Source organism: Ambystoma mexicanum, chromosome 9, assembly GCF_040938575.1.
Source record: "Ambystoma mexicanum isolate Mex_15411 chromosome 9, UKY_AmexF1_1, whole genome shotgun sequence".
Taxonomy (NCBI): domain Eukaryota; kingdom Metazoa; phylum Chordata; class Amphibia; order Caudata; family Ambystomatidae; genus Ambystoma; species Ambystoma mexicanum.
This window is the reverse complement of record NC_090931.1, coordinates 837,279,045-837,301,152: the sequence shown is the minus strand read 5'-3', so window position 1 is coordinate 837,301,152 and position 22,108 is coordinate 837,279,045. Positions and strand designations below refer to the sequence as shown.

The 22,108-nt window shown below is 49.1% G+C and overlaps 1 protein-coding gene across 1 annotated transcript in view; it reads right to left on the bottom strand.

The window, feature by feature from the left end:
* The window catches only part of RPE (ribulose-5-phosphate-3-epimerase), a 382,550-nt gene that overhangs the window by 270,511 nt on the left and 89,931 nt on the right, over nucleotides 1-22,108 (bottom strand). Inside the window, exon 3 of the mRNA XM_069615905.1 lies at nucleotides 6,064-6,203. Within this exon, the coding sequence (XP_069472006.1) occupies nucleotides 6,064-6,203 (140 nt within the window). The remainder of the gene's footprint in view (nucleotides 1-6,063; nucleotides 6,204-22,108) is intronic.

The following is a 22,108-nucleotide window of genomic DNA, read 5'->3' as shown; positions in this document are numbered from 1 at the left end:
CGGCACAGGATCACGTGGTCTCGAGCGCGTCGAGGACCGGGACCTGGAACGGGCATGGCGAGAATGGCTACCCTTTTCTGAGCGGGACCTTTTCCGCGAGCCATGCCGACCACCCGAGCCCGAAGGCGTACGAGCGGTGTCTCTCGACTGGTGCCGACCGACCCCACTCGGAGGTGCGGACGGACCGATGCCCTGCGATTCAAGAATCGCTAACATCTGCTTCTCGAAGGAAGCCCATTCCTCCGGTGTCGCTTGCATGGTGGGATAAGCGACCCGCCGACGGGCGGAGTCCTCGGAAGAGGACGGGGAAGGCGTCCGATGCCGGCGCTTCCTGGAATGCCTCGAAGAGGCAGAGGAGTGGCGAGACCGACTCCTGGAAAGAGACCCACTGGACTTCCGACGATGACGCAGAGAGTCGCCTCTCGAGTCATCCGTCGAAAGCCCCGTAGACCTCGACTTCCGGGGATCTTGCGTTCCCACAAGGCCTTGGCCGTGAGCGACTGGCAGTCGACACAGTCGTCCGTATCGTGGGCCTCCTCGAGGCACCAGAGGCAGGCGTCGTGCGATTCCGTGACCGACATCTTGGATCCACAGTCCCCGCATTTCTTGAAGCCCAGACGCGGGGTTGAAGACGAAGTAGACATCGCCACGAACAGGTCTTCACAAAAACCTAACAGGTTCAACGAACCGAGAATAATACAGTAAACTCCAAAGAGTCGAGGCGTACCGAGATTCACGAAGCAAACACGTTCACGGAAAAAAAGGAACTGAGGCTACGGGCGTCGTGCGTCCTACTTATCACATCGGGTGACGTCGGCCGTCGGAGGAGGTCCTCGGGGACGGCGCATCGACGCAGGACGCAGACGCCGAAGATTTTCCGAAGCAGCAAAGTGGTGGACATTACCCGTCATAGATATGGAATACGTCGGAGGACCCAATCCCCTCGAAACCTTGCTTAGGTAGGGCTACCGTACCCTATTAAACACCTTTGTGGCATCCAATGCTAGGACACTTCTCCAAACCCTCCCGCCCCTCCACGTCGATCAGGTTTAGTGCCCGTCTGATGTTGTCGTGTGTGCTACGCTCTAGGATAAATCCCATTTGGTCGGGGTCAATTAACCGGGGTAACATCGTAGCAAATCTATTTGGCAAAATCTTGGAGTACAGCCTGGCATTGATGTCAAGTAAAGCGATGGGCCTGTACACTCCCGTGGGGACTTTCAAGGCTTCAGAATTAGAACCGTAATACATTCCTCCATGGAAGGAGCAACCTAAAAAACTTGGCCAAGAATTCTCCATTGACGGAAACACTATTAAAGTTTCCAAGGAGGTGAAACCCCTGGGATTCTATTTGGATTCTACATTGCCTTTCGACAAACAGGTCAAATCCCTTACCTTCTCCACAGCTTACACTTGGAAGTTACTCAGAGCTGGCAAGCCTTTCCTATCAAATGACAGCTGCTTGATTCTAGCCATAGCCTTTATACTCTCTAGAATTGATTACTGTAATGCCCTATACAGTGGAGCTAACAAATCCACCATTCAAAAGCTCCAAATATTACAGAATAATGCCATCAGAGCAGCCTTAGGCATAAACAACATTTCCTCCATTAGACGCCACCATAAGTGGTTATCCACGTCTAATAAAATACAATTAAAAGCGCTCTCTTTGACGCATAAAGCCCTCAACAACGCAGCCCCCAGCTATCTTACAGACAAACTCCAGAGAAGAGCTTCCTTTAGACCCACCAGAAGTGGGAATGGTAACCATCTTACCATACCGAAGTAGAAGCTCACCACTATCGGTGGCAATAGCTTCCCTGTAAAGGCAGCTAAATCCTGGAACTCACTGCCACCAGATCGGAGAGCTGACCAACCCTACCTACGCTTTAGAAGTAATTTAATAAAACACATCATCGCCACCGACCCCTATTCCCCCATCTGGCTGTGCCTGCTACTGAAGGAACCTACCCACCCTGCATCTACAATACAATAGTGTGTTAACATCTGAAGAAATTGTGCAACTTAGTGCAAGCCTGAGTGTTACATGGTGGGCAGTACTTTTGTAACCTTTATAATAGGCAATCTGTAGTTTTAGCTCTTATCTGGCATACTGTATACTGTGCATATCTTGTATATATCTTGTGTGTATATTGTGTATATTCTATAAGCATTCTAGACATCCTAGACATTGCAGACAAGTCCAACCCTAGCTTTGCCTTTTATCTTGTATATTGTGTATTGTGCATATCTTGGATATATTTGTGTATATTTTTGTATATTTCATATGCATGTAAGCATTGTATTTGGTGTACATTTCGCAACTTTGTAAGCTTTGCATTTTCATACTGCGGCGCCCTTCTACTTGCGAGTCTGGTGCGCTTAACAAATGAATAAACAAACAAACAAACAAACAAACCTTTCCATCCACCCGGGAATTCATTAAAAAGTCTGGTCAAGGATTTGGCCAGCTGAGGCCAGAAAATCTTGTAGAAGGGAAGCAGAGAATCCGTCCGTCCCAGGGGGTTCTATTTTTAAGGAAGCTATTGTGGCTGTAACCTCTTCTTCAGTAATATTTGCTTCTAAAGGCATCGGGCCCGTCAGCTGAGAGTGTGGAGAGGGCCAGGACCTTACTGTAAACCTTCTCTGAAAGAATGGAAGACCCTTCGGCCAACTCTTTCTGAAAAATAGCTCTTGGCTGTGTCGATTTTCCGCTTTTCAGTATAATGGGTTTGGCCGTCTTCGTCAGTGAGCCCTGTTATGGTGTTTCTATTGTGTATCGATTTCAATTTTCGTACCAATCATTTGTTAGCCTTGTTATCTTTCTATAATAGGCCTGCCTCGTATGAATAAGCGATTGAGCCGTCCTACCAGCCAGGTGCGCCTCAAGCTTATTCCTGCCCACCCGCAGCGGTCCTATCACCTTTAAGGACCCCGTTTGCTTGTGCAACAGCTCAGCTGTGCACACATATCAATCTTTGTCCTGCCCTGCGCAGGACAAAGACTGATATGCCGGGATATTTCTTCTCTGTGAAAGGGACAGTGAGCTAAAGACTTGGTTGAGACTCTCCCAGGGGCCATCCACCCAAGAACAGGTCATTGGCCATGTTCGTGCTGTTAGAGAGACTCCCAGACCCCCCCTTTGTTTTGCATATTTAGTAACTTTGGCTCTCACCCCAAGTTACCAGGGGAATCCAGACGTCGACCTCTTGCTCACTGTTCTCAGAGAGGCACAGCTCCACCTCACTGATGATGCCCAACAAGGCTGGAACATGTGTATGGGGTTGCTGTTGGTACTCTTGTTCAGAGGAAAATTGCCTAGCATTTCAGTGCTGGACTGCCCCTGGGCAGGACAAAGACTGATATGCAGGAATATTTCTTCTCTGTGAAAGGCACAGTGACCTAAAGACTTGGTTGAGACTCTCCCAGGGGCCCATCCACCCAAGAACATGTTGGGCCGTGTTCGTGCTGGTAGAGAGACTCCCAGACTCCCCCCCCCCTTTGTTTTGCATTATCAGTAAAGTAGTTGACTACCGTCTTTGCAATTGCATCTCTGAGGGCCATATCCCCCTGGATGGGATCCAATGCAGTATGCAAGGGGGAACAGCATATGTAATAACAAATCAAGCTCAACAGGAGTTGATCGGATATAGCTCGTAACGTATAGCAATGTAAATCCTGGAATATACAGGACCAGGGAAGGGCATGAAAGCAGGAAGTCAATCCTCGAAAAGGTCCTGTGTTCATGAGAGAAATGTGTGTAGTCACTCTCTCCAGAGTGCATCAAACGGCAGAGGTCTACTATATTCATCTCCCTCATGAGCCTCAGGAGAGAGAGAGCATGTTTGAAATTGGTAGCCGAGGGGAGATAAGATTGATCCAAATTAGGGTTGAGCACTAGATTGAAGTCATCTCCCAAAATCGGCTCTCCTTCTACAAAGGGAATTATTTTAGCCAGGAAAGCGGGCAGGGATACAGCTTACCTCTCCTTTGGTGCCTATAGCGAGGGAATCGTGAATAAGTGCTCGAACAGTAGTCGTTTAACGTTAACAAATCGACCCGTGGGGTCCAGTTTTACCCCCAAATCAACAACGGGTACTTCACTAGCAAAGAGGATCCAAGTCCCTCCCCTCATTGTGCCACAACATCACATATTGCCGCATGAAAAAGCTGCATGAATTGTCTACTTCACAATCTATGGATGTCAGGAGGGCATAGGTTGGTTTCCTGCAAAGGTCAACGGAGCAGCGGTTATCCACCAACCTCTGCAGTATTGACTTGCACTTGTTGGGGGTGGGGTCGGATTTAAACCCCTGCATGTTGAGGGTAAGAACCGTAAGACACGATTGGAGAGGGTCTCTTAAAATCTCAGGACCAGGCGGTAACAGATATGACCTGTCACGCACCACCGAACAAGACCCATGTTAGTAAAACTCTTAACAGGTTCTTTGCAATTGCATCAAATCTTGTGTAAACATAGAACAAATGTCAACAGGTTACCCCCAGACCCAAAGAAACCCATAGCCCACCCCCCACTCCCCACTCCCACCCACCTGCTGAGAATCCCCTCCTCTCTGATCTGAGTGGTAAGCAGGAGGAGGGCCCTTTGGTTTTGAATCGTAACCACCGCCTGGTCCTGGTATAGCTGGAGTTTACTGTCGCAGAACGTCAGATCCGATGCTTGACGTGCAGCCTCCATGACCTCCTGTTTGAGCGTGAAAAAATGTACTCGGCTAAGTATGTCAGGGGCCCATCCACTCGCGGGTCTCTCTGCAGAGGCGGTTAGTACTACCCAGCTCTATCAAGACCTCATCGAGGAGCCCTAGGAGTGAGCAGATGAGGGCCCGGACATACCCTGGCAGGTCAGCAGCCACCACTGACCAGGGAACCCCATGCAGCCTAATGTTATTCTGCCTCAAGTGATTCTCCATGACCTCTTGCTTGCTCCCAACTGCCTTGCGCCAGATCTCCAGGCGCTGGGACGTTTCAGAAGATTCCAAAGTCTATTCACAAAGTGTTCGATCTCGCCAAATCGCTGCTCGACCTCCACCACCCGACTTTCGAATGTAGTGATTTTGGACACTAGCTCAACCATGCAACTCTCGAACTCTCGCTTTATTTCCCTCAACAGATTGACCAGGTCATGTTTGGTAGCCCGTAATGCCATGTCATCACCTTTGTCTTTAAGACGATCCACCTGTGCCACCGCTGCATCAGCCTTCCCAGGCTTGTCCTGCGCACGGAGCATGGTTGCAATGTCACTACTTCTGGGGTTCTTGGCCTGCTTTGCCATGGCCGTCGAGTCAGTCAATGAGCAGAGCCGTAACACTTCCTTGGATCAAGCACCAACGTAGGCAGGGTGCAGATGGCCCCCACGTGACGTTTGGGCTGTTGCAGAGCAGCGTCCCAAAATCAAAGGGTCCCACCGGACAGGTGGCCCCCACAGTGACAGGGCAAGACTACTCTACTCCAGATGCCGGGGGTCCTCCGTAACAGTCCAGGTCCAGCATCCACCATCACCTTCAGTATCTTAGATGGCTCACCGGACCCCCATGCAGTCACAAAAGCCTGCCCCGGCACCAATCCTCCACCAGAGCAGATCAGCAGTACTCACCAGCACAGGGACTCAGCAGGACACACTCCGCACCTCAGAGCATGTGGGTGGATGCAGGCGCCCCCACAGGAGTACCATATCATTAGACCAGAGCTCACTGCCTTTCCAATCCAGCTCCAGCCATTGCTGTAGTGCTCAGGGTGGCCCTTGGTGCCCCCTCCACCCCTGCTGCCCCCCCTCCACTTCTGCACCCCCCTCCCAGTCGCCTCAGAGCTTCAGAGACACTTGTTTATGGCATCTGACCTGGTGCGGCATAGGGGCAGTCAGAGAGACATCCTCTCTTTGATCCCTTTACAATGGTTTTACCCATCTCTACTGGTAGATTGAAATCCACATGGTTCCCTATGCCAGCTGCCAAAGTAAGCAGCTCAAGAGATGCCAAAATTAGTGAAGAACTAAATATATAATTGCACTTGCCTGCTCGAGATTCAGTGCCTCATACCACTCACCTTCATTCCACTGGCTCTGATCTCTTTAATCAAAGCTCCAGGATTGTCTGTTGCTTCCAAATGGAAGGTGTACTGACTAGCACCAGCCGCAGCCATTGGTTTCACCCACTGCTCTGGCTTGGACACCATCATGTGCATATCTGAAAGGAGACCATTAATCAGTGGAATCTATGTCACAATGGAAGTGCTTCAATTAAACGTTCCCTCCAAATCAAGCAATTTGTTAGGCTTCTAATTCATTTAGGTTTTGTATGTTTTTAACTATGCACAATATCAACATCAAACTTTAATAAAAACCCATCAAACATTACACAGGAAACTGGCATGTATCAAACCATGGTGGTACGAAAAAAATGAAACGGCATGAAGACACTGGCCTTAGTTACAATCTAATCAGCTGGAGTGAAACAAACTGGCACCACTGCAAATTAGTTATATTTCTTTCAGGTATAATTACATGATTCACACTGCAAACGAAAATCAAAAAGCAGCAATCCAAGAATGTTGCATTTAAACTACACATTCATGGAGCATAGTATTTATACAGGTTGTATCCATGTGTTGTGGCTCATGTTGCTGTCCAGGTGCACAACCAGTTTCGCTTGATGCCTGGGGTCTTACGGAAGACAGGAGGCTATATCTGCTACTGAAAAGGTAGGTCTTAACTTCAGACACAAGTACTAGGTGATATATTTGACCAGATTGCACTAAAGAGGAGCATTGCTTGCTAATCTTTATTCTGATCTTAATCACTACGGTTATATCACAGATTCAGTAAACATGAAGTGTCACTCTTATTTGTTACTAAACAGGGGATCTTCAGTGCGTGGGTAGGTAGGGAAGAGGAACGGATGTACTCTGAATGACGTGGCATATATATATGCTCCTTTGCTCAAAACCGATCTGGTAGCATTTCCACTTGTACGTCGAGTGCTAATCTTCTTAAGAGATCAATAAAGGGAGTTCCATTGCTGCCATTTTAGAGAGGGAAAACGTCCCGCCCAAGCAATGTATTTTAAAAGGCACTGTAAAAAAGACACACAGGCTTTTATGAGAATGAGGGTGAAACGTTTCAAGTTGCAAGCTACATGCCAGACATAAGTCCCTCATCATCTTAATTTCTAAACATACACACATCACCCATTTCTTACTCGCCAAAAGTCCATTATTGCAGGCTAGAGGCGAGTGCACATTTTCCACCCTGATTAAAGGATCGATATATTGGATCTGCCAGACTAAAGAATGTCTGGCTGTTATTCTAGATGTGGCTGGAAGATGTGTAGATCCTTGAAATCAATCTACAGACATTATAAAAAGCTGTTGTGAAAGGTTCTCGTTGAGGAGCTTTTTTTTTTTGTTTAAGGAATTTAGTTCAGATGCTATACCCTCCTCCCACATACTGCCAGGGTTTTGGATAGAACCAGGCAGAATTTTAAGGGGTGATATTAATCATAACATCTCTTCTGCGAACCCTTGTTTTTATAGTTTGTGGGAGTGGGGTACATCTCCACTATCAAATGCTCAACTTTGGTTTTCATGGGAAATACCCAAGGCTTCCAGTTTTCCGTTTTTACTGATTTTTACACAAATACAGATGGAAATCAATCTGCTTTCTGTCCGTATTTATAAAAATTGAAAAACAGGTCTTTAAGTCTGGTTCTCTATGATGTCACTCATAAATCGCAGACCAATTGGCAGCATGGAGAGTGTAAAAGTTGTATAAAAATAGCAACACATTTCTTTAAATTGCTGAAAGCATAGAACTTAATGAAGAAGCAGACACACAGGAGCAACAATTTGTTGTTATGGAAAAAAAGCTAGCATTTCTTTCCTTTATGGCAGCATGTGTTCTTTAATATTTTTTTTATTAGAATAAATGCAGAAAAACAATGGTTGTGAACTATCTTTATTTGACAAAAAATAAAAAGGTGGATAAATACAGAAAAAAAGGCAAAAATAAAATATGGATAAATACAGACGGAAATGGCAGAAAAATAAAAACCATAAAACCAGAAGCTTTAGAAAAAAAACCAAATACGAGATGTTAATAGTGGTCCAAGAGACTGACATCACCATTGCTACGATTTTTAGAAAATCATCAAGTAATTCGTCTGCAAGAGACCGGAGCTCTGTCCCCAGGTTAAGATGAATTATTTTGCCCAGGCAATCAAGGAGCCGATGGGTCATGTGGGAAACCTGAAGGTGTCTCACCCGCTAGTCCCCGGAGATCTGTCCTCCTCTGTAAGAACACTGTTTCTCTTTCACTTTAAAACTGTATTTCTCCTCTAAACCAATCACTGTCCTCTGGGTAATACACAGTCTTCTCCGTAAGCCATGCCTCTGGCAGCCATCTTCAGATTTGGTAAACACGTAAAGTGGCAGTATGACCAAGAAGAGGGAGGGTTCGCATGTGAATCCATACCAGACCCATGCTGGAGAACAAAAGTTAAAGGCGAGTAACTTAAACCTTCTCCAGCATGGGGTCTGGCATGGATTCACATGCTCATGAATAACAAATACACAGCAGTACAACATTACACAACCACGGGAGGTGGCAAGGCTTAACAGAAGCAATCAATTCTTATCTCTGGAACAGACTCACCTCAAACGAACAGGCTGCGTAGCACTGATTGGCCGACTCTGGACTCCTCCCTTGAATCCCTGTCGACGCAGTGTAACGTTGTGAAGGTGTGAGTGGACCTCCACGTAGCAGCCCTGCAGATGTCCAGCAGGGGTACACCAGACAGGAGCTCTGCCGTTGCAGCGATCGCTCTGGTGGAGTGGGCTATCGGACAGCCCGCCAGCGGTCGGTTCGCCAACCGATGACAGTGCAAGATGAAGCCGGTGAGCCATCTTGAAATGGAAGCCTTGGACAAGGCCTTCCCATGGTTCACGGGACCAAAGTTAACAAACAATTGCAAAGTCTTCCAAAACCTCTTTGTGTGCGTCACGTAGAAATTCAAGGCACGAGCAACGTGCAGAGTACAAGGCCCTCTGCGCCGACAACAAAGGTTTCAGGAAGAAAACAGGTAACACCAAAGGCTTGTTGAGGTGGAATTCGGACAGAAACATCAGCATGAAAGAGGGGTGCGTATGCAGTACCACCCTTGATTCGTGGAAAGTCAGGTACGATTGCTTGCAGGATAGGGCCTGGATCTCACCTACACGTCTGGCAGAGGTGATGGCCACAAGGAAAGCCATCTTTCACGAGAGAAACTTGAGTGGGGCCTGATGCATACGCTCGAAGGCCCCCCCCCCCAATGAGCCTCATCAGAACAACGTTGAGTTCCCGAGCCGGGGCATGAGCCTACTCCGGCAGGAAGGATCGCAAAAAGGCATTTGAAAAACTCCTTGATGAGTCTGTGGGACCACAGTGAGGATCTCCCCGGTGACCTGGTGTAGCGGGAACTGGCCGGCAGATGTACCTTGATGGATGTGTGAGCCAGTCCAGCTTTCACCAGGGACAGCAGGTATGGAAGGATCTGAGGAGCCATAACCATCAGAGGGGAGATATTCTGCAATGGCACAGCAAAACGCTTCCACTTATGGCCGTAGCACTTCAAAGTCATAGGTCCATGAACATGTGAATCCATGCCAGACCCCATGCTGGAGAATACATACTTATCAGGTGATGAGAAGTAGGTGCATTGAGTAATGTTGCAGTAGGTGGCAGAGTTCCACAGGTGAAATGATTGATATGATGGACATCATTTCAGAAGTCTTTGTATTGGGTTCAAAGTGGAAAAGCCTGTTTTCTTGTTCTGTATTGGAATTCTGTTTTTCGAGAAGTGCAGGGATTGCTTGGATGTGTACAGGTTTCATTGTGATGTGGTTGCTTGACTTTACAGAGAAGAAAGACTGGCACATGTTTGTAAAAACTCTTTAGACAGTAATGCAATCACCACCTAGCCCAATCAGAACTGTATGTGCAGAAAATAGAGGGCGCTAGAGGGCCAACCAAGATGGCCGCTTTGGTCTGAGCTCCCGTCGTAGCCCAGCATCAATCCTGTATAATCCTGCTATTACCTGTACTGATCAGGTCCAAATCCCTGACTCCTGGTCTCCCGACCTGCCCAGCTGCCTGCCACTGAATTTCTGGCGAAAATCAGCCATTCCCTGCCTACACGGGTCCGGCGTGGCCTTAAGACCGAGCTCGGCGCATTCGGCCTGGTGAGGCAATTGGCACTTCGAGGCAGATCCCCTCCGGCCCGTGGACCGCATACCAGGACTCTGAGGAGGCGCCAGAGGCGGGCTCACTGCGTGGAGAGAGCTGGAATTTCTGCAGGGGTCGACCTGCGTTGCGCCTGTGGGGGGCCGCTCACGCTCCTCCTCGGACCTCGACTTGCAGAGTGGCCAGGTCCGGGGCACCACCCGACGGCGCTGCGATGGGCCGCGGGGGCTCGGCGGCGGTGGGGGCCCGGCACTCGCCCTCCCGGAGCGCCGCTGTCACCAGAGCCCGCCCCCCGCCCTGCGAAGCTCCCCGGCGCCTGAGACAGCCGTGCCCGCTGGGAGGCTCCCCGGCACATACGAACTGCAGAGACTGGCGGCGAGAGGCAGAGGGAGCAGCCGGGACACCAGGTACGGAGGAGGGGGGAGGTCGCGCTCTGTGTTAGAGTTGGGCCTTCCCGAGCCGGCCCGTTCCCCCCCTCCCCCTCGCCGATCCAACATCAATACCTGTCCAAGGCTCCAGCTGTCACGGCGCAGAGCCGGTCCCGCTCGGCTCGCAGAGAGCCCCGGATGGGCAGCAGGGTGCGTGTGGAGACACCCGTAGCACTCCGGCGAACCATCAGCAGGGGAAACCAGAACTACGCCCTGGGGGCCCAGTGGAGGGAGCGGCCCCCACTGCTCCTCATTAGAAGAATAAAGCCGGCATTTCTTTGTGTGGAGCGCATACAGAGCTTCAAGAGGGGCTCTCCCCCCACCCCTGACTTTTGCACCATTTTAGGAGGGGCACTCAACTCGTTTGTGGGGTAGTTTCCTGCATCCCTCGGGCGTCTCGGCACGCGCCTTGCTACCAGGCCGGAGACTCTCCAACACACTGGCGTCTGACAACCAGTCGCAGTGACACCAGTAGCAGGCTGTATATTAAGAAAATTCATTGAGTAATACTTCCCCCCCCCCACCCCCCTGTGTCAGCATCACCCTTGGGGGAGTCTGTTTGTCGAAACCTTGGACACCGCGGAGGAGCTCTAACCTCCCTCTCTAGGCATCCAAAGACAGTCCCCACGGAGTGCTCAGCTGAGCGCACGAAGCACAGCTCAATAGAGTGGAACCAATTCTCCACACAACTGAAACCCCACCAAATCTGACCAGCCGGATAAATCCTAGCTCCCCTAGGTGAACCCACGGAGCACCCTTGGTACAGCAAAGTACAGCTGGACTCATACAAGTAACTCCAGATCCGCATTTGAAATGGGGAAAAACGATAAATCCCAGAGGAAATTAACCTTCGAGGGCGGTGCGACACCTAAAGCCCCCGTACAGCGTGAGGACCAGATACCCACCCCCAGTCACTCACTCCAGATGGAACCAGGGGGTAACTCATCTGAAATCAAAGAACTCCTATTGGAACTGAAAGCTGGCATTGGAAATCTAAACAATAAAACGGATGGCATCGCCTGCAAGGTTGACCTCCTTCAACACCGCATTGACACACACTCAGAACGTTTAAATGAGGTCGAGCAAAGAGTGTCAAATCTAGATGATGACGCATCGTCCCTCTCAACCAAAGTCTTGCAGCTAGAAGCCCAAATGAAAACGCCAATAGCCAAATGCGAGGACTTGGAAGGCCGATCAAGGAGGAACAACATAAGAATCATCGGGGTGAGGGAACAGCAGCCACAAGGTAAAATGGAGGAATACGTGGAGTCACTCTGCACATCACTCTTCAGTAGAGATCATTGTCTCAAGTATTCATAGTAGAGAGAGCACACAGGATTCCAGTTGCCAGACCTGCCCCCGGTGCACCGCCTAGGCCAATCATCGCAAGGCTGCTCAACTACAAGGACCGAGACACCATCCTCCGACTGGCTAGAGAGAAGGGAGAACTTCTTCATGATGGAGACAAAATTCACTTTTACCCAGACTTCTCTCCCACAGTACAAACCCAGAGGAAATCCTTTACCGCCATCAAACAAAGACTCAGAGCCAATTACCATACTCGATGCTCTTTCCAGCACGGCTCAGAGTACAGCAAGGGGAGAGGGTCCATTTTTTTCCAATCGTCCGACGATGCAAGCATGTTTCTTGACCAGATAGGCTGCCCAGATCTGAATCCCAACCGTCCCAGGCCCCAAAGAGAGAGAAATCTCAGGAACCGACCATAAACCGGAGTAAACAGAGTCGGCTTACAAGCTTGCAATAAGATGCAAAAAAAAAAAAGTACAGGTACAATTCACTATGAATACAACGCGGGGCAGGGAAAGTTGGAAAGCCCCGGGCACCCCTAGCACAGCACCAGTTCATTCTCCAAGGTTAACTCAGCTGCCAGTTGGTTTTCAAGCTGAGTTCTTTCGGGGTACAGTTCACACAGCGACATGGCATCCACAAGTTCGCTTTCTGTTTTAATTGGTTATGGAGGGATCTCCCTGTGGGCCAATTGGGGGTTGCCCACTTAAAAGAGAGAAACGTCACGGGCCAGTTGGGGTCTGCCCGTGGACGGTGCCCTCAGAGTTCATCAGGAAAGTTCTGCGCCACCAGTTCTCAACCATCTCCCTGCTCTCCGTCTCCCAATCAACGATCAGTGTAGTCTTGTCAAGCAACGGTCCAATCTCTAAGCACCAAATCTAGCAAAACTCACCTCAATGCCACACTATGGCTAACATCGGATAAAGAAATGTTGTTAAATAGAAAGTTTTACCCGACCCGTTCAACGTTCTGACTTGAAACATAAGAGGCAGCAATATTCCAGCTAAAACCAGGAAAATACTTCAATACCTCAGACGTCACGAAATAGACGTGGCCATGATTCAGGAGACACACCTTCTCCCAGGGAAGGACCACCAGTGGGCCAAGAGCTGGGGTTGCCACAGAAACTTCTCCTCTTACTCAAGCTACTCCAGAGTCGCCGCTATTCTCATACACAGGAGGATGCGCTTCCGTTTGATCCGCACGGCGAAAGACACAGAAGGGAGAGCGATCCTAGTGAGCGGCATCATAGCAGGCAAGAAAGTGACCTTTGTTAACTCCTACGCTCCAAGCACAGATGGCCCAGACAATTTTGGATGGGCGTTTACCCAGCTTTCCACGCAAGACCCCGCAACCATAATCTTCGGTGGAGATATGAACACTGTATTAGATCCAATAAGAGACAGATCGAAAGCTTTTCCACAACCTCTTACCAAAGCTGGACTTAAATAAAAGAAATCTGCAATGCTTTCAACCTGCTAGACATATGGAGGGTCTCGAATGGTGAGTCGCGAGAATTCACATTTCACTCACCGGTACACAACACGAGCTCCCGAATCGACTATTTCTTCGTCTCAGCAAGCGGTCAATTGTTAAGTGGACGATGTTTTATACATCCGAGAACGCTCTCCGATCATTCCCCTCTCTTTCTCAACTTTACGCCCTCCACTCCCACTCCGCCACTACAGCGTTGGCGCTTCAAGACGGGCTCGTTAAGAGACGAGGTGTTTGCCTCTGAACTGAGGAAGGAGATCAACGTGTTTCTCGAAGCCAACGTCGGATCGGTCCCCTCCGCAGGCACAATCTGGGAGTCCCCAAAATGTTTTATCAGAGGAGTCTGCCACGCCAAGAAAAACGGCGTCCTCAAGCTCATCAGGCGCAAGCTCACAACCAGCGAAGAGAAGCTAAAGCTCCTTGAGCTCCAAGCCACAAACGGGGTGGATCCCAAAATATCAGCAGCCCTGAAGGAAGAATTGCTAAAATTCAATCTCGCAGCGGACCGAGAGGTAAAATTCCTGAATCGCAACAGCCAAGTCTGTCAATACGGGGTGGGCCAAAAACCAGGTGCCCTGCTAGCAAATTTAATCAGAGCTGATAACAAACTTGCGCAAACAGAACAGATTCGGACCAACCTAGGCAGGTCGGTTCACACCGATGAAGATAGCAGAGGAGTTCAGGATCTTCTATCAAGATCTCTACAGTGCTAAACTTAGCAAGTCCTCGACCGCCCCACTGGAGTACCTGGAAGACACGGAACTTTATTGGGTCGAACAGTCTCTCCGAGAACCCTTAAATGAATTGATCACGCAAGAAGAGATTATAGAGGCCATAAAGTCCCTCCCCAGCACCAAAGCACCGGGCCCGGATGGACTGACGGGAGAATTTTACAAGTCATTTGCGGGCACCCTGGCCCCCCTCCTAGCGGCCGTTTATGAAGAGGCGCTGGAAAAAGGTCACCTCCCTCCCACTACCTGTGAAGCCAACGTTATCCTGCTGCACAAACCGGGCAAATCTCCGGAAGATTGTTCATCCTACCGACCAATATCTTTCCTCAATCTTGACAATAAAATACTCACCAAGGTGCTGGCAGGGAGGTTAATGCCATTGATGCCTGCCCTCATACTGGCAGACCAAGCCGGCTTCATACCGGGCCGCAACACGACTTTTGGAATCAGGAGAATGTTCGGTGTCATCGCCGCACTGGATCCCTCGCTGCAGGCTGTGGCGGTTCTTCTCGACGGCGAGAAGGCTTTTGACTTGGTGGAGTGGCCGTTTCTGTTCACGGTTCTCACCAGGATGGGCCTGGGAGCCCGCTTTATCAACCTTGTTTCGCACCTATACACCAAACCACGTGCTAGTATTATTGTTGGCACAGCCAAATCAGCTCCAATAGATCTGCAACGAGGCACGAGGCAGGGCTGCCCACTATCGGCCTTAATTTTCGGCTTATTGATGGAACCACTGGCCTCCAAACCTCGGGAGCAGCGGCAGCAGAGGGGACTCATCATAGGCCCTCGCAAGCTCATCATCTCTCTCTACGCCGATGACGTTGCACTGTTTGTCCGAGACCCTGAAGACAATTTGAATCCAGTCATGAGAGAAGTCATCAAGTTTGGAGCAGCTTCAGGATTAAAAATCAACCAGTCAAAATCCATTGTATTCCCAATGACCCCAGCCACCAAACAGTTTCCAGACGACTTCCAACTCACATGGAAATTCTCCAAGGTCCGGTACCTCGGGATACAACTATCTCTAAATTGCCAGGAAGTGTTCCGAGATAATTACGAAGAGGTGGTCAAATCTCTCCAAGACAAGATTTCTCGATGGAAGTCTCTGCCACTAACCCTCTGGGGAAGGGTCTCCCTGGTGAAGATGGTGATCCTACCAAAACTATTATACCTATTCAACAACATTCAGCTGCTGCTGCAACAAACCTTCTTGAAAAAATTGAAAAGCCTGGTCCTCGAGCTACTCTGGGCGGGCAAGCCAGCCAGAGTGGCGTACACTACACTGACACTCCCGGTCACCAGTGGGGGACTGGCTCTGCCAGACCTTGAGAGATATTTCTGGGCAGCTCAAGCACAGTTCCTCAGCCATTGGTATGCCTCTCAAGCTATCCGACCACATGTACAAGTGGAGCGAGCCCTCGCAACACCTAACTTCCTAACCGCGGTCGTCCTTAGTCTCACGCCGGTTCCCAGTTCCACGATGAACGTGGTGCTCACGACGTACAAAGTCTGGAAGACTCTGGCCCAGAAACTGGAGTACATTCACGGTACTCCCCACTCCTACCTTTCAAGTTTATTGCCAGAGTCCCACTGACCTCAGAGACGGTGTTCCACCATTGGGTCGACAAACTGAACATACAAACCCTAGGGGATCTCTTCACAGAAGAGGGCTTTCTAACTCCAGAACAAGCAAAAAGTAAAGGGGGCAACACTGCTCTGGATGTATTCCTTTACTTAAGGACTCGCTACACCATTCAGGCCCTCCTGCCAGACTTCCCGCGTCAACCACCAACTTGGCATTTGCTGCATAATGTCATTCAAGCACAAGGTGAAGGTAGGCTGGTGTCACAGATCTATAAATCCCCCATTCCCACCACAACCCCCGCCATCACTGGTGCAAAAGCTAGATGGGAAAAGTCATTGTATGTTAACATATCGGATGAGGACTGGAACTATAGCCTGAAACAGACTCAAAAAGTGGCGCTTAACTCACGCCTAAAACTTATCCACTTCAACTTTCTCCATCAAACATATCACACACCAGCGAAAACCAACAAACACCACCCAGACGCAGAAGCGAAATGCAACAGATGCGGGACAATCTCAGCAAACTTTGTTCACCTTGCATGGGAGTGCCCCGAACTAACCCCTTTCTGGAAACAAGTCCTGGAGACGACAGCTGCAATTGTGGGAGAACCAATACAGCCGAGCCATACAGTAGCCCTGTTGGGCATGACTAGGCTGCTCTTAGCACCAATTAGCACCAATAAGGAAACTGGCCGGGGTTCTGTTGACTCTGGCTCGTAGGAGGGTTGCCATGGCCTGGGGTCGAGGCCCCCCCAGCAGTCGCCGCCTGGCGCAGAGACATGCTTTATTACCAAGATGTTGAAACAGACTTCATTAAACTCCTTCTGTTGCACGCCCGTCCTCCAGATATCTGGGGACCTCTGACACTGTTCTTGATGGGCGAAGCGGGATGGGTGAAGCGGCGGAACACGTATCTGACACCTCAGATTCGGAGGATTCCCCTCGGTGAGGGCTGGCCCATGGTATCTCCACATCCTTGGAGCGGGAGCTAGAAGAGGCACATACTCAGCTAAAGAGGACGCTGTATCAGGGAGACGTGGATGTTGGTGGGGGTGGGGGGGACACAGGGCGGGTCCTGGGACAAGGCGCAAAGTTTAAAGTCCACCCTAATGTGGCTGTGAAGTTGTATTGTGATTTAAATACCTAAAAATAAAGTTTTAAAAAAAAAAGAACTGTATGGGCATGCAGATGTGCACCTCACACACACTACTGCAGGATGGCTCAGTTTCCGGGCATCTATACCAAACAATACATACATGCCCACGGCACAAATGCTTGCTTGTGGACAATAGCACACAGCAACGTGTAGTGTCCATGTTCTGCAAATCTCCCAACAGCATCTGTAAAAGTAGCCAAAAATGGTGTGGCACAAGGCACCTTAAGAGCGTTAAAATGGAAGTAAATATTTTGCGATGAAATTGTTCATTGCGTTTCACTGCACAGTTTGCTATTGAAAGCTATCATTTCTGTGGCATGTTTTCCCGAAAAGAAAACTAACCCTTGGCTGGCTGAAAACACACAGTAAAAGGTCTCATTGTCATTTGTCCTTGAATCACCCTTACTAACAATTTCAAGGACACAATGTGTCGAATATCCACAAACAATTGATAATATTCTATATAATTAACTGGACATATAGCTACTTTTTTTTTTACCGAGATCTGTTGTTCAAGGCGGTTGCTCACTCTAACAGAGAGAATGTAAAATAACAAATAATGTAAGCATAGTTTTAAATATTATTTAGGCGACTGAAGATGGCATGTGTGCTGTATGCTTGTTGAATAACGATGTGACGGACGAATGTTCAATTTGACATAAAAAATAGACATTGTACATGTTAACTTTAACATAAATTGTTAGTTAACATATTTATGTACTGTGTATATTCTATTGTAACTGGGTACTGAAATATATTTTTGCATTCTCTAATTTACATAGCTACGTTCTACCGATGTACGCTTATCATGGATACAATCTTCCTGTGGACTGCTTTGTCAATCGGAATTGGACCATCAACAACGCATCTGTGATATCAATATTCTGGGACGATCACCAGGCAATAATCTGTCCTTTTGCGATAGCAGTAATAAACAGCAACATGCCTGCCTTTATGGTCTGAAAACATGCGCATGGAAAAGTGTTGCATTTCAAAGTGAAACGACTCCTTTCTTCTCACTAACGGAACACCATGTGTGTCGATCAAACACAGGTGATGGAACACAAGCGCATCAGATTCAACAACACAGAACTTTGACTAAAGAATTAAAATACAGCGATTAATCAATAGACCAACGCAATCAGCAATATTTTATGAAAGTTGACAGTTACAGAAAAAAGGTATCTTTAATAAATAAAGGGTGTGAGGACATAGATTTTTCATTGTGGAGTTCTTTTAATAATGTATATTGGTGAAAAATTTGGGGGAGTTATTTATTTATTTTTGTTTGTTTTGTCCTGTGTTATGTGTGTGCTAATTTATTGTATTTCATTTCTTCACATCTTACATGGGATTTGAGATGAACTATCACTGTAGAGTTTAGTGCATACGATTGTAGGATACTGTTAGATAGTATTGTTGTTATGGCAGTATAGATTATTACTATACATATATGCTTCATAGTTAACAAACTATACTAAAATCCATGTATGTTGGAAATGTATACTGTTGCAAAAATCTAATATATATTTTTTAAAAATATATAAAAAAGAAAAATGCAAAGCATGCGATGTTTGCTAGCTAACACTTCTATTGGCAAATCAATGTTTTTGTGGACGTAATCTTCTGTTTTGAGCGTTATGTCAAAGATATAAGGAACAAGTTACTTACCTGTAACTGTTGTTCTCCAGCATGGGTCTGGCATGGATTCACATGCTCATGAATAGTCCCCGTCGTCAGGCTGGGAATCCTCGGTAAAGAAAAAAATCAGTTTCAGTTTCACTTCTGAATGGTCTTTCTCCTAAAAACCAATCACTGGTCTCTGGGTGATACTGCCCCTAGCCAATGACTGCCCTCTACCTAAGCCCCTCCTCTGGCAGCCATCTTCAGATTTGGTAGCACGTAAAGAGGCACAAGAGAAGAGCCGCAGAGGGGTAGGCGGGAGGGTTCGCATGTGAATCCATGCGAGACCCATGCTGGAGAACAACAGTTACATGTAAGTAACTTGTTGCTTCTCCAGCATTGGGGTCTGGCATGGATTCACATACTCATGAATAAAGAATATATAGCAGTACACAGATGTACAACCACAGGAGGTGGCAAGGCTCAAAATTAAGCATCTGAACATTAAGCATCTCTTACCTACTCACCAGACTCATCTTCAAGCGAACAGGTTGCACAGCACTGCCTGGCCGACTCTGGACTCCTCCCTGAAATCCCTGTAGACGCAGTAGAACTTCGTGAAGGTGTGCGTCAGCCTCCACGTAGCAGCCCTGCAGATGTCAAGCAGGGGCACACCAGATAGTTACGCCGTAGTTGCAGCGATCACTCTGGTCGAATGGGCTCTCCGGCGGCCAGGCAACGGTCGGTTTGCCAACCGGTGACAATGGGTGATGCACCTGGCGAGCCACCTGGAAATGGAAGCCTTGGAGAGGTCCTTCCCATGGTTCACAGGGCTAAAGTTCATAAAAAGTTGCAACGTCTTCTGGAAACTCTTTGTGCGGTCCACATAGAACTTCAGTGCTCTAGCCACATCCAGCAAGTGCAAAGTCCTCTCAACCGGCGACAAAGGCATCGGGAAGAATACAGGTAACACCAAGGGCTTGGTTAGATAAAAGTCCGACAGCACCTTGGGCATGAAGGAGGGGGTGCGTCCGCAGTACCACCCTTGTCTCGTGGAATGTTAAATAAGGTGGTTTACAAGAGAGGGCCTGGATCTCTCTTCCACTCGTCGTGTGGAGGTGATGGCCACAAGAAAAGCTGTTTTACATGACAAAAATTTCAGAGGCGCTGAATGCATAGGCTGAAACGGAGGACCCATGAGCCTAGTAAGCACCACATTGAGCTCCCATGCTGAGGCCGGAGCCTTCACCGGCGGGAACGAGCAAAACAGTCCTTTGACGAACTCCTTGACCAATTGATGAGACTACAGGGATGATCGTCCAGGAGATCTGGTGTAGCGCGAGATAGCCGCCAGATGAACTTTGATGGAAGCATTGGCCAGTCCAGCCTTGGCCAACGACAGCAAATACGGTAGTACCGGCAGAGCCGTGACTCATAGAGGCTTGATCTTCTGTGCACGGCACCAAACGGCAAACCTTTTCCATTTATGCCCGTAGCATTTAAGAGTAGACGACGCTCTGGCCTTGGCAAGCACTTCCTTGCAGTCAGCTGGGAGAGCGTAGCCCCCAAATTCTAATGCTGCAGGAGCCATGTCTGCAGGTTCAGCAATCCTGGTTCGTGGTGCAGAATTGTGCCTCATTCCCTGGCGAGAAGATCTGCGACCACCGGAAGTTTGACTGGAGGGGCCGCTGACATGTCGAGAAGGTCCGGGTACCATACATGTCCAGGCCACACCGGTGCGACGAGGATCATTTTGCACCGGGACCGTCTGAGTAAATGGACTAGTCGAAGAAGCAACGGCAATGGAGGGAACGCATACAGAAACAGTCCGTCACACGGGAATGAGAATGTGTTCCCCCATGCTCCCTGGCTGGGGAAACCTGCTGGCGAATCTCCGGGACTTTGTTGCCGTCGCAAATAGATCGATCTGGGGATTGCCCCATCTGCGGAACAGGTGATCCACTTGGTCCTGCTGAGGGAGTCGGCAACAGTGTTCTTCACTCCTGCTAGATGAAATGTGATGAGGAACATCCCCTGAGCAACGGCCCAGTGCCACAGTTCCTGTGCTTCTTTGGAGACCGCTGGGGACCTGGTGCCCCCCTGCTTCCCGATGTAGAACATGGTGGTGGTGTTGCCCGTTAAGACCCGCACCACCTTGCCCTTGAGGGACGGAAGGAAAGACTTGAGGTCCCAAAACACTGCCCGTAGCAAGACCTTCTCCTATGGCAGCCACAGGCCTCTTGCGTGAAGGCTTCCGGTGTGAGCTCCCCATCCTTCCGGGGAGAAGCCCGTCGTAACCGTTTCATGGTAAGGTGGGGTCTGGAACGCCGGACAGATGTGCGCGAACTCCCCACCACTGTATCGCTCGACGGAAAACTCTTGTAGAGTGTGATCTTGTCCTCGAAGGTTCCCGACACTTGTATCCAATGGGCGTCGAGGAACTCCTGTAGTGGACACATCCGCAGCCTGCACAATCGAATGAGGTATATGCATGACAACATCATGTCGAGCAGAGACTTGATTGACCTCACCCTTGCGATCTTCATGGCCAACAGCCTTGTATCTTGCCCAAGATGGCCGCTATCCTCTCCTCCGACGGAGACGCCAGGCGCGACACTGTGTTCAGTCGGGCTCTTAGAAACAGCGCGTCCTGCGTTGGAGTCAAGCATGACTTTGCATAGTTTATCGAGAAACCCAGATCCGTCAGGAGCCGGACGGTCCTCGCCATGTGGTCGATGGCAATGTCCTTTGAGCTTGTCCGGATGAGGGTATATGTGGATCCCTCATAGACGCAGCTGTGCCGCCCCCGGTGCCAGGCACTCAATCCAAAGGGAAGGGCTTCATAATGTTGCCCTTGAACCACAAAGCAAAGAAACGTGTGGTGCCCCCTGTGGATGGGGATGTGAAAGTAAGCATGCTCCAGGTCCAGCGACGACAGGAAACGCCCCTCTTCTAGCTGTCCTAGATCGTGCTGCAGAGTCACCATCCAGAACTTTTGGGACCTGATGTACTTGTTCAGACAACAGAGGTCTGTGATGCTGGAAATGCATCTGAGGGACAGGGCCTCTGAATCCTTGTCCTTTTTCTGTTTTTACCGTGTGTTCTGTTATGTTTTCTGCCCCGGAGTCCATGTGGGACTCCTGGCAGTGCAGCTCTCTCTTTTGGTTTGGTGAACAGACCCATGGGATACCCTTATGGCACCCATGGGTAGGGGTGCAACCCTGTGCCCCTAGTGTATGTTTTTGGGCACCTGTGGGTGGCCCCAGAGCAGGGTATGGGCTGGTGGCAGCTCCGTGCTGAATTCGACAGGTGCTCCGGGTGTCCTCCATTTTGGGATACCCTGGCCCTGCCATTGGGATCTGTTGATTCCTAATAGAAAACAAGATGGCCCCTGTGGCCTCTTGCTTTCTCTTGCCTGTTATCTTGTTTTCCCAAAGTCCTGGGAAGCCCTGTCTCTGTCCCTTCCCCTGACTGGCTGTTGGGTGGAAGTTCCATGTATGGTATTGTTGTGAAGGCCCAGCTAGACTGACTGGAGCCTTCCCAG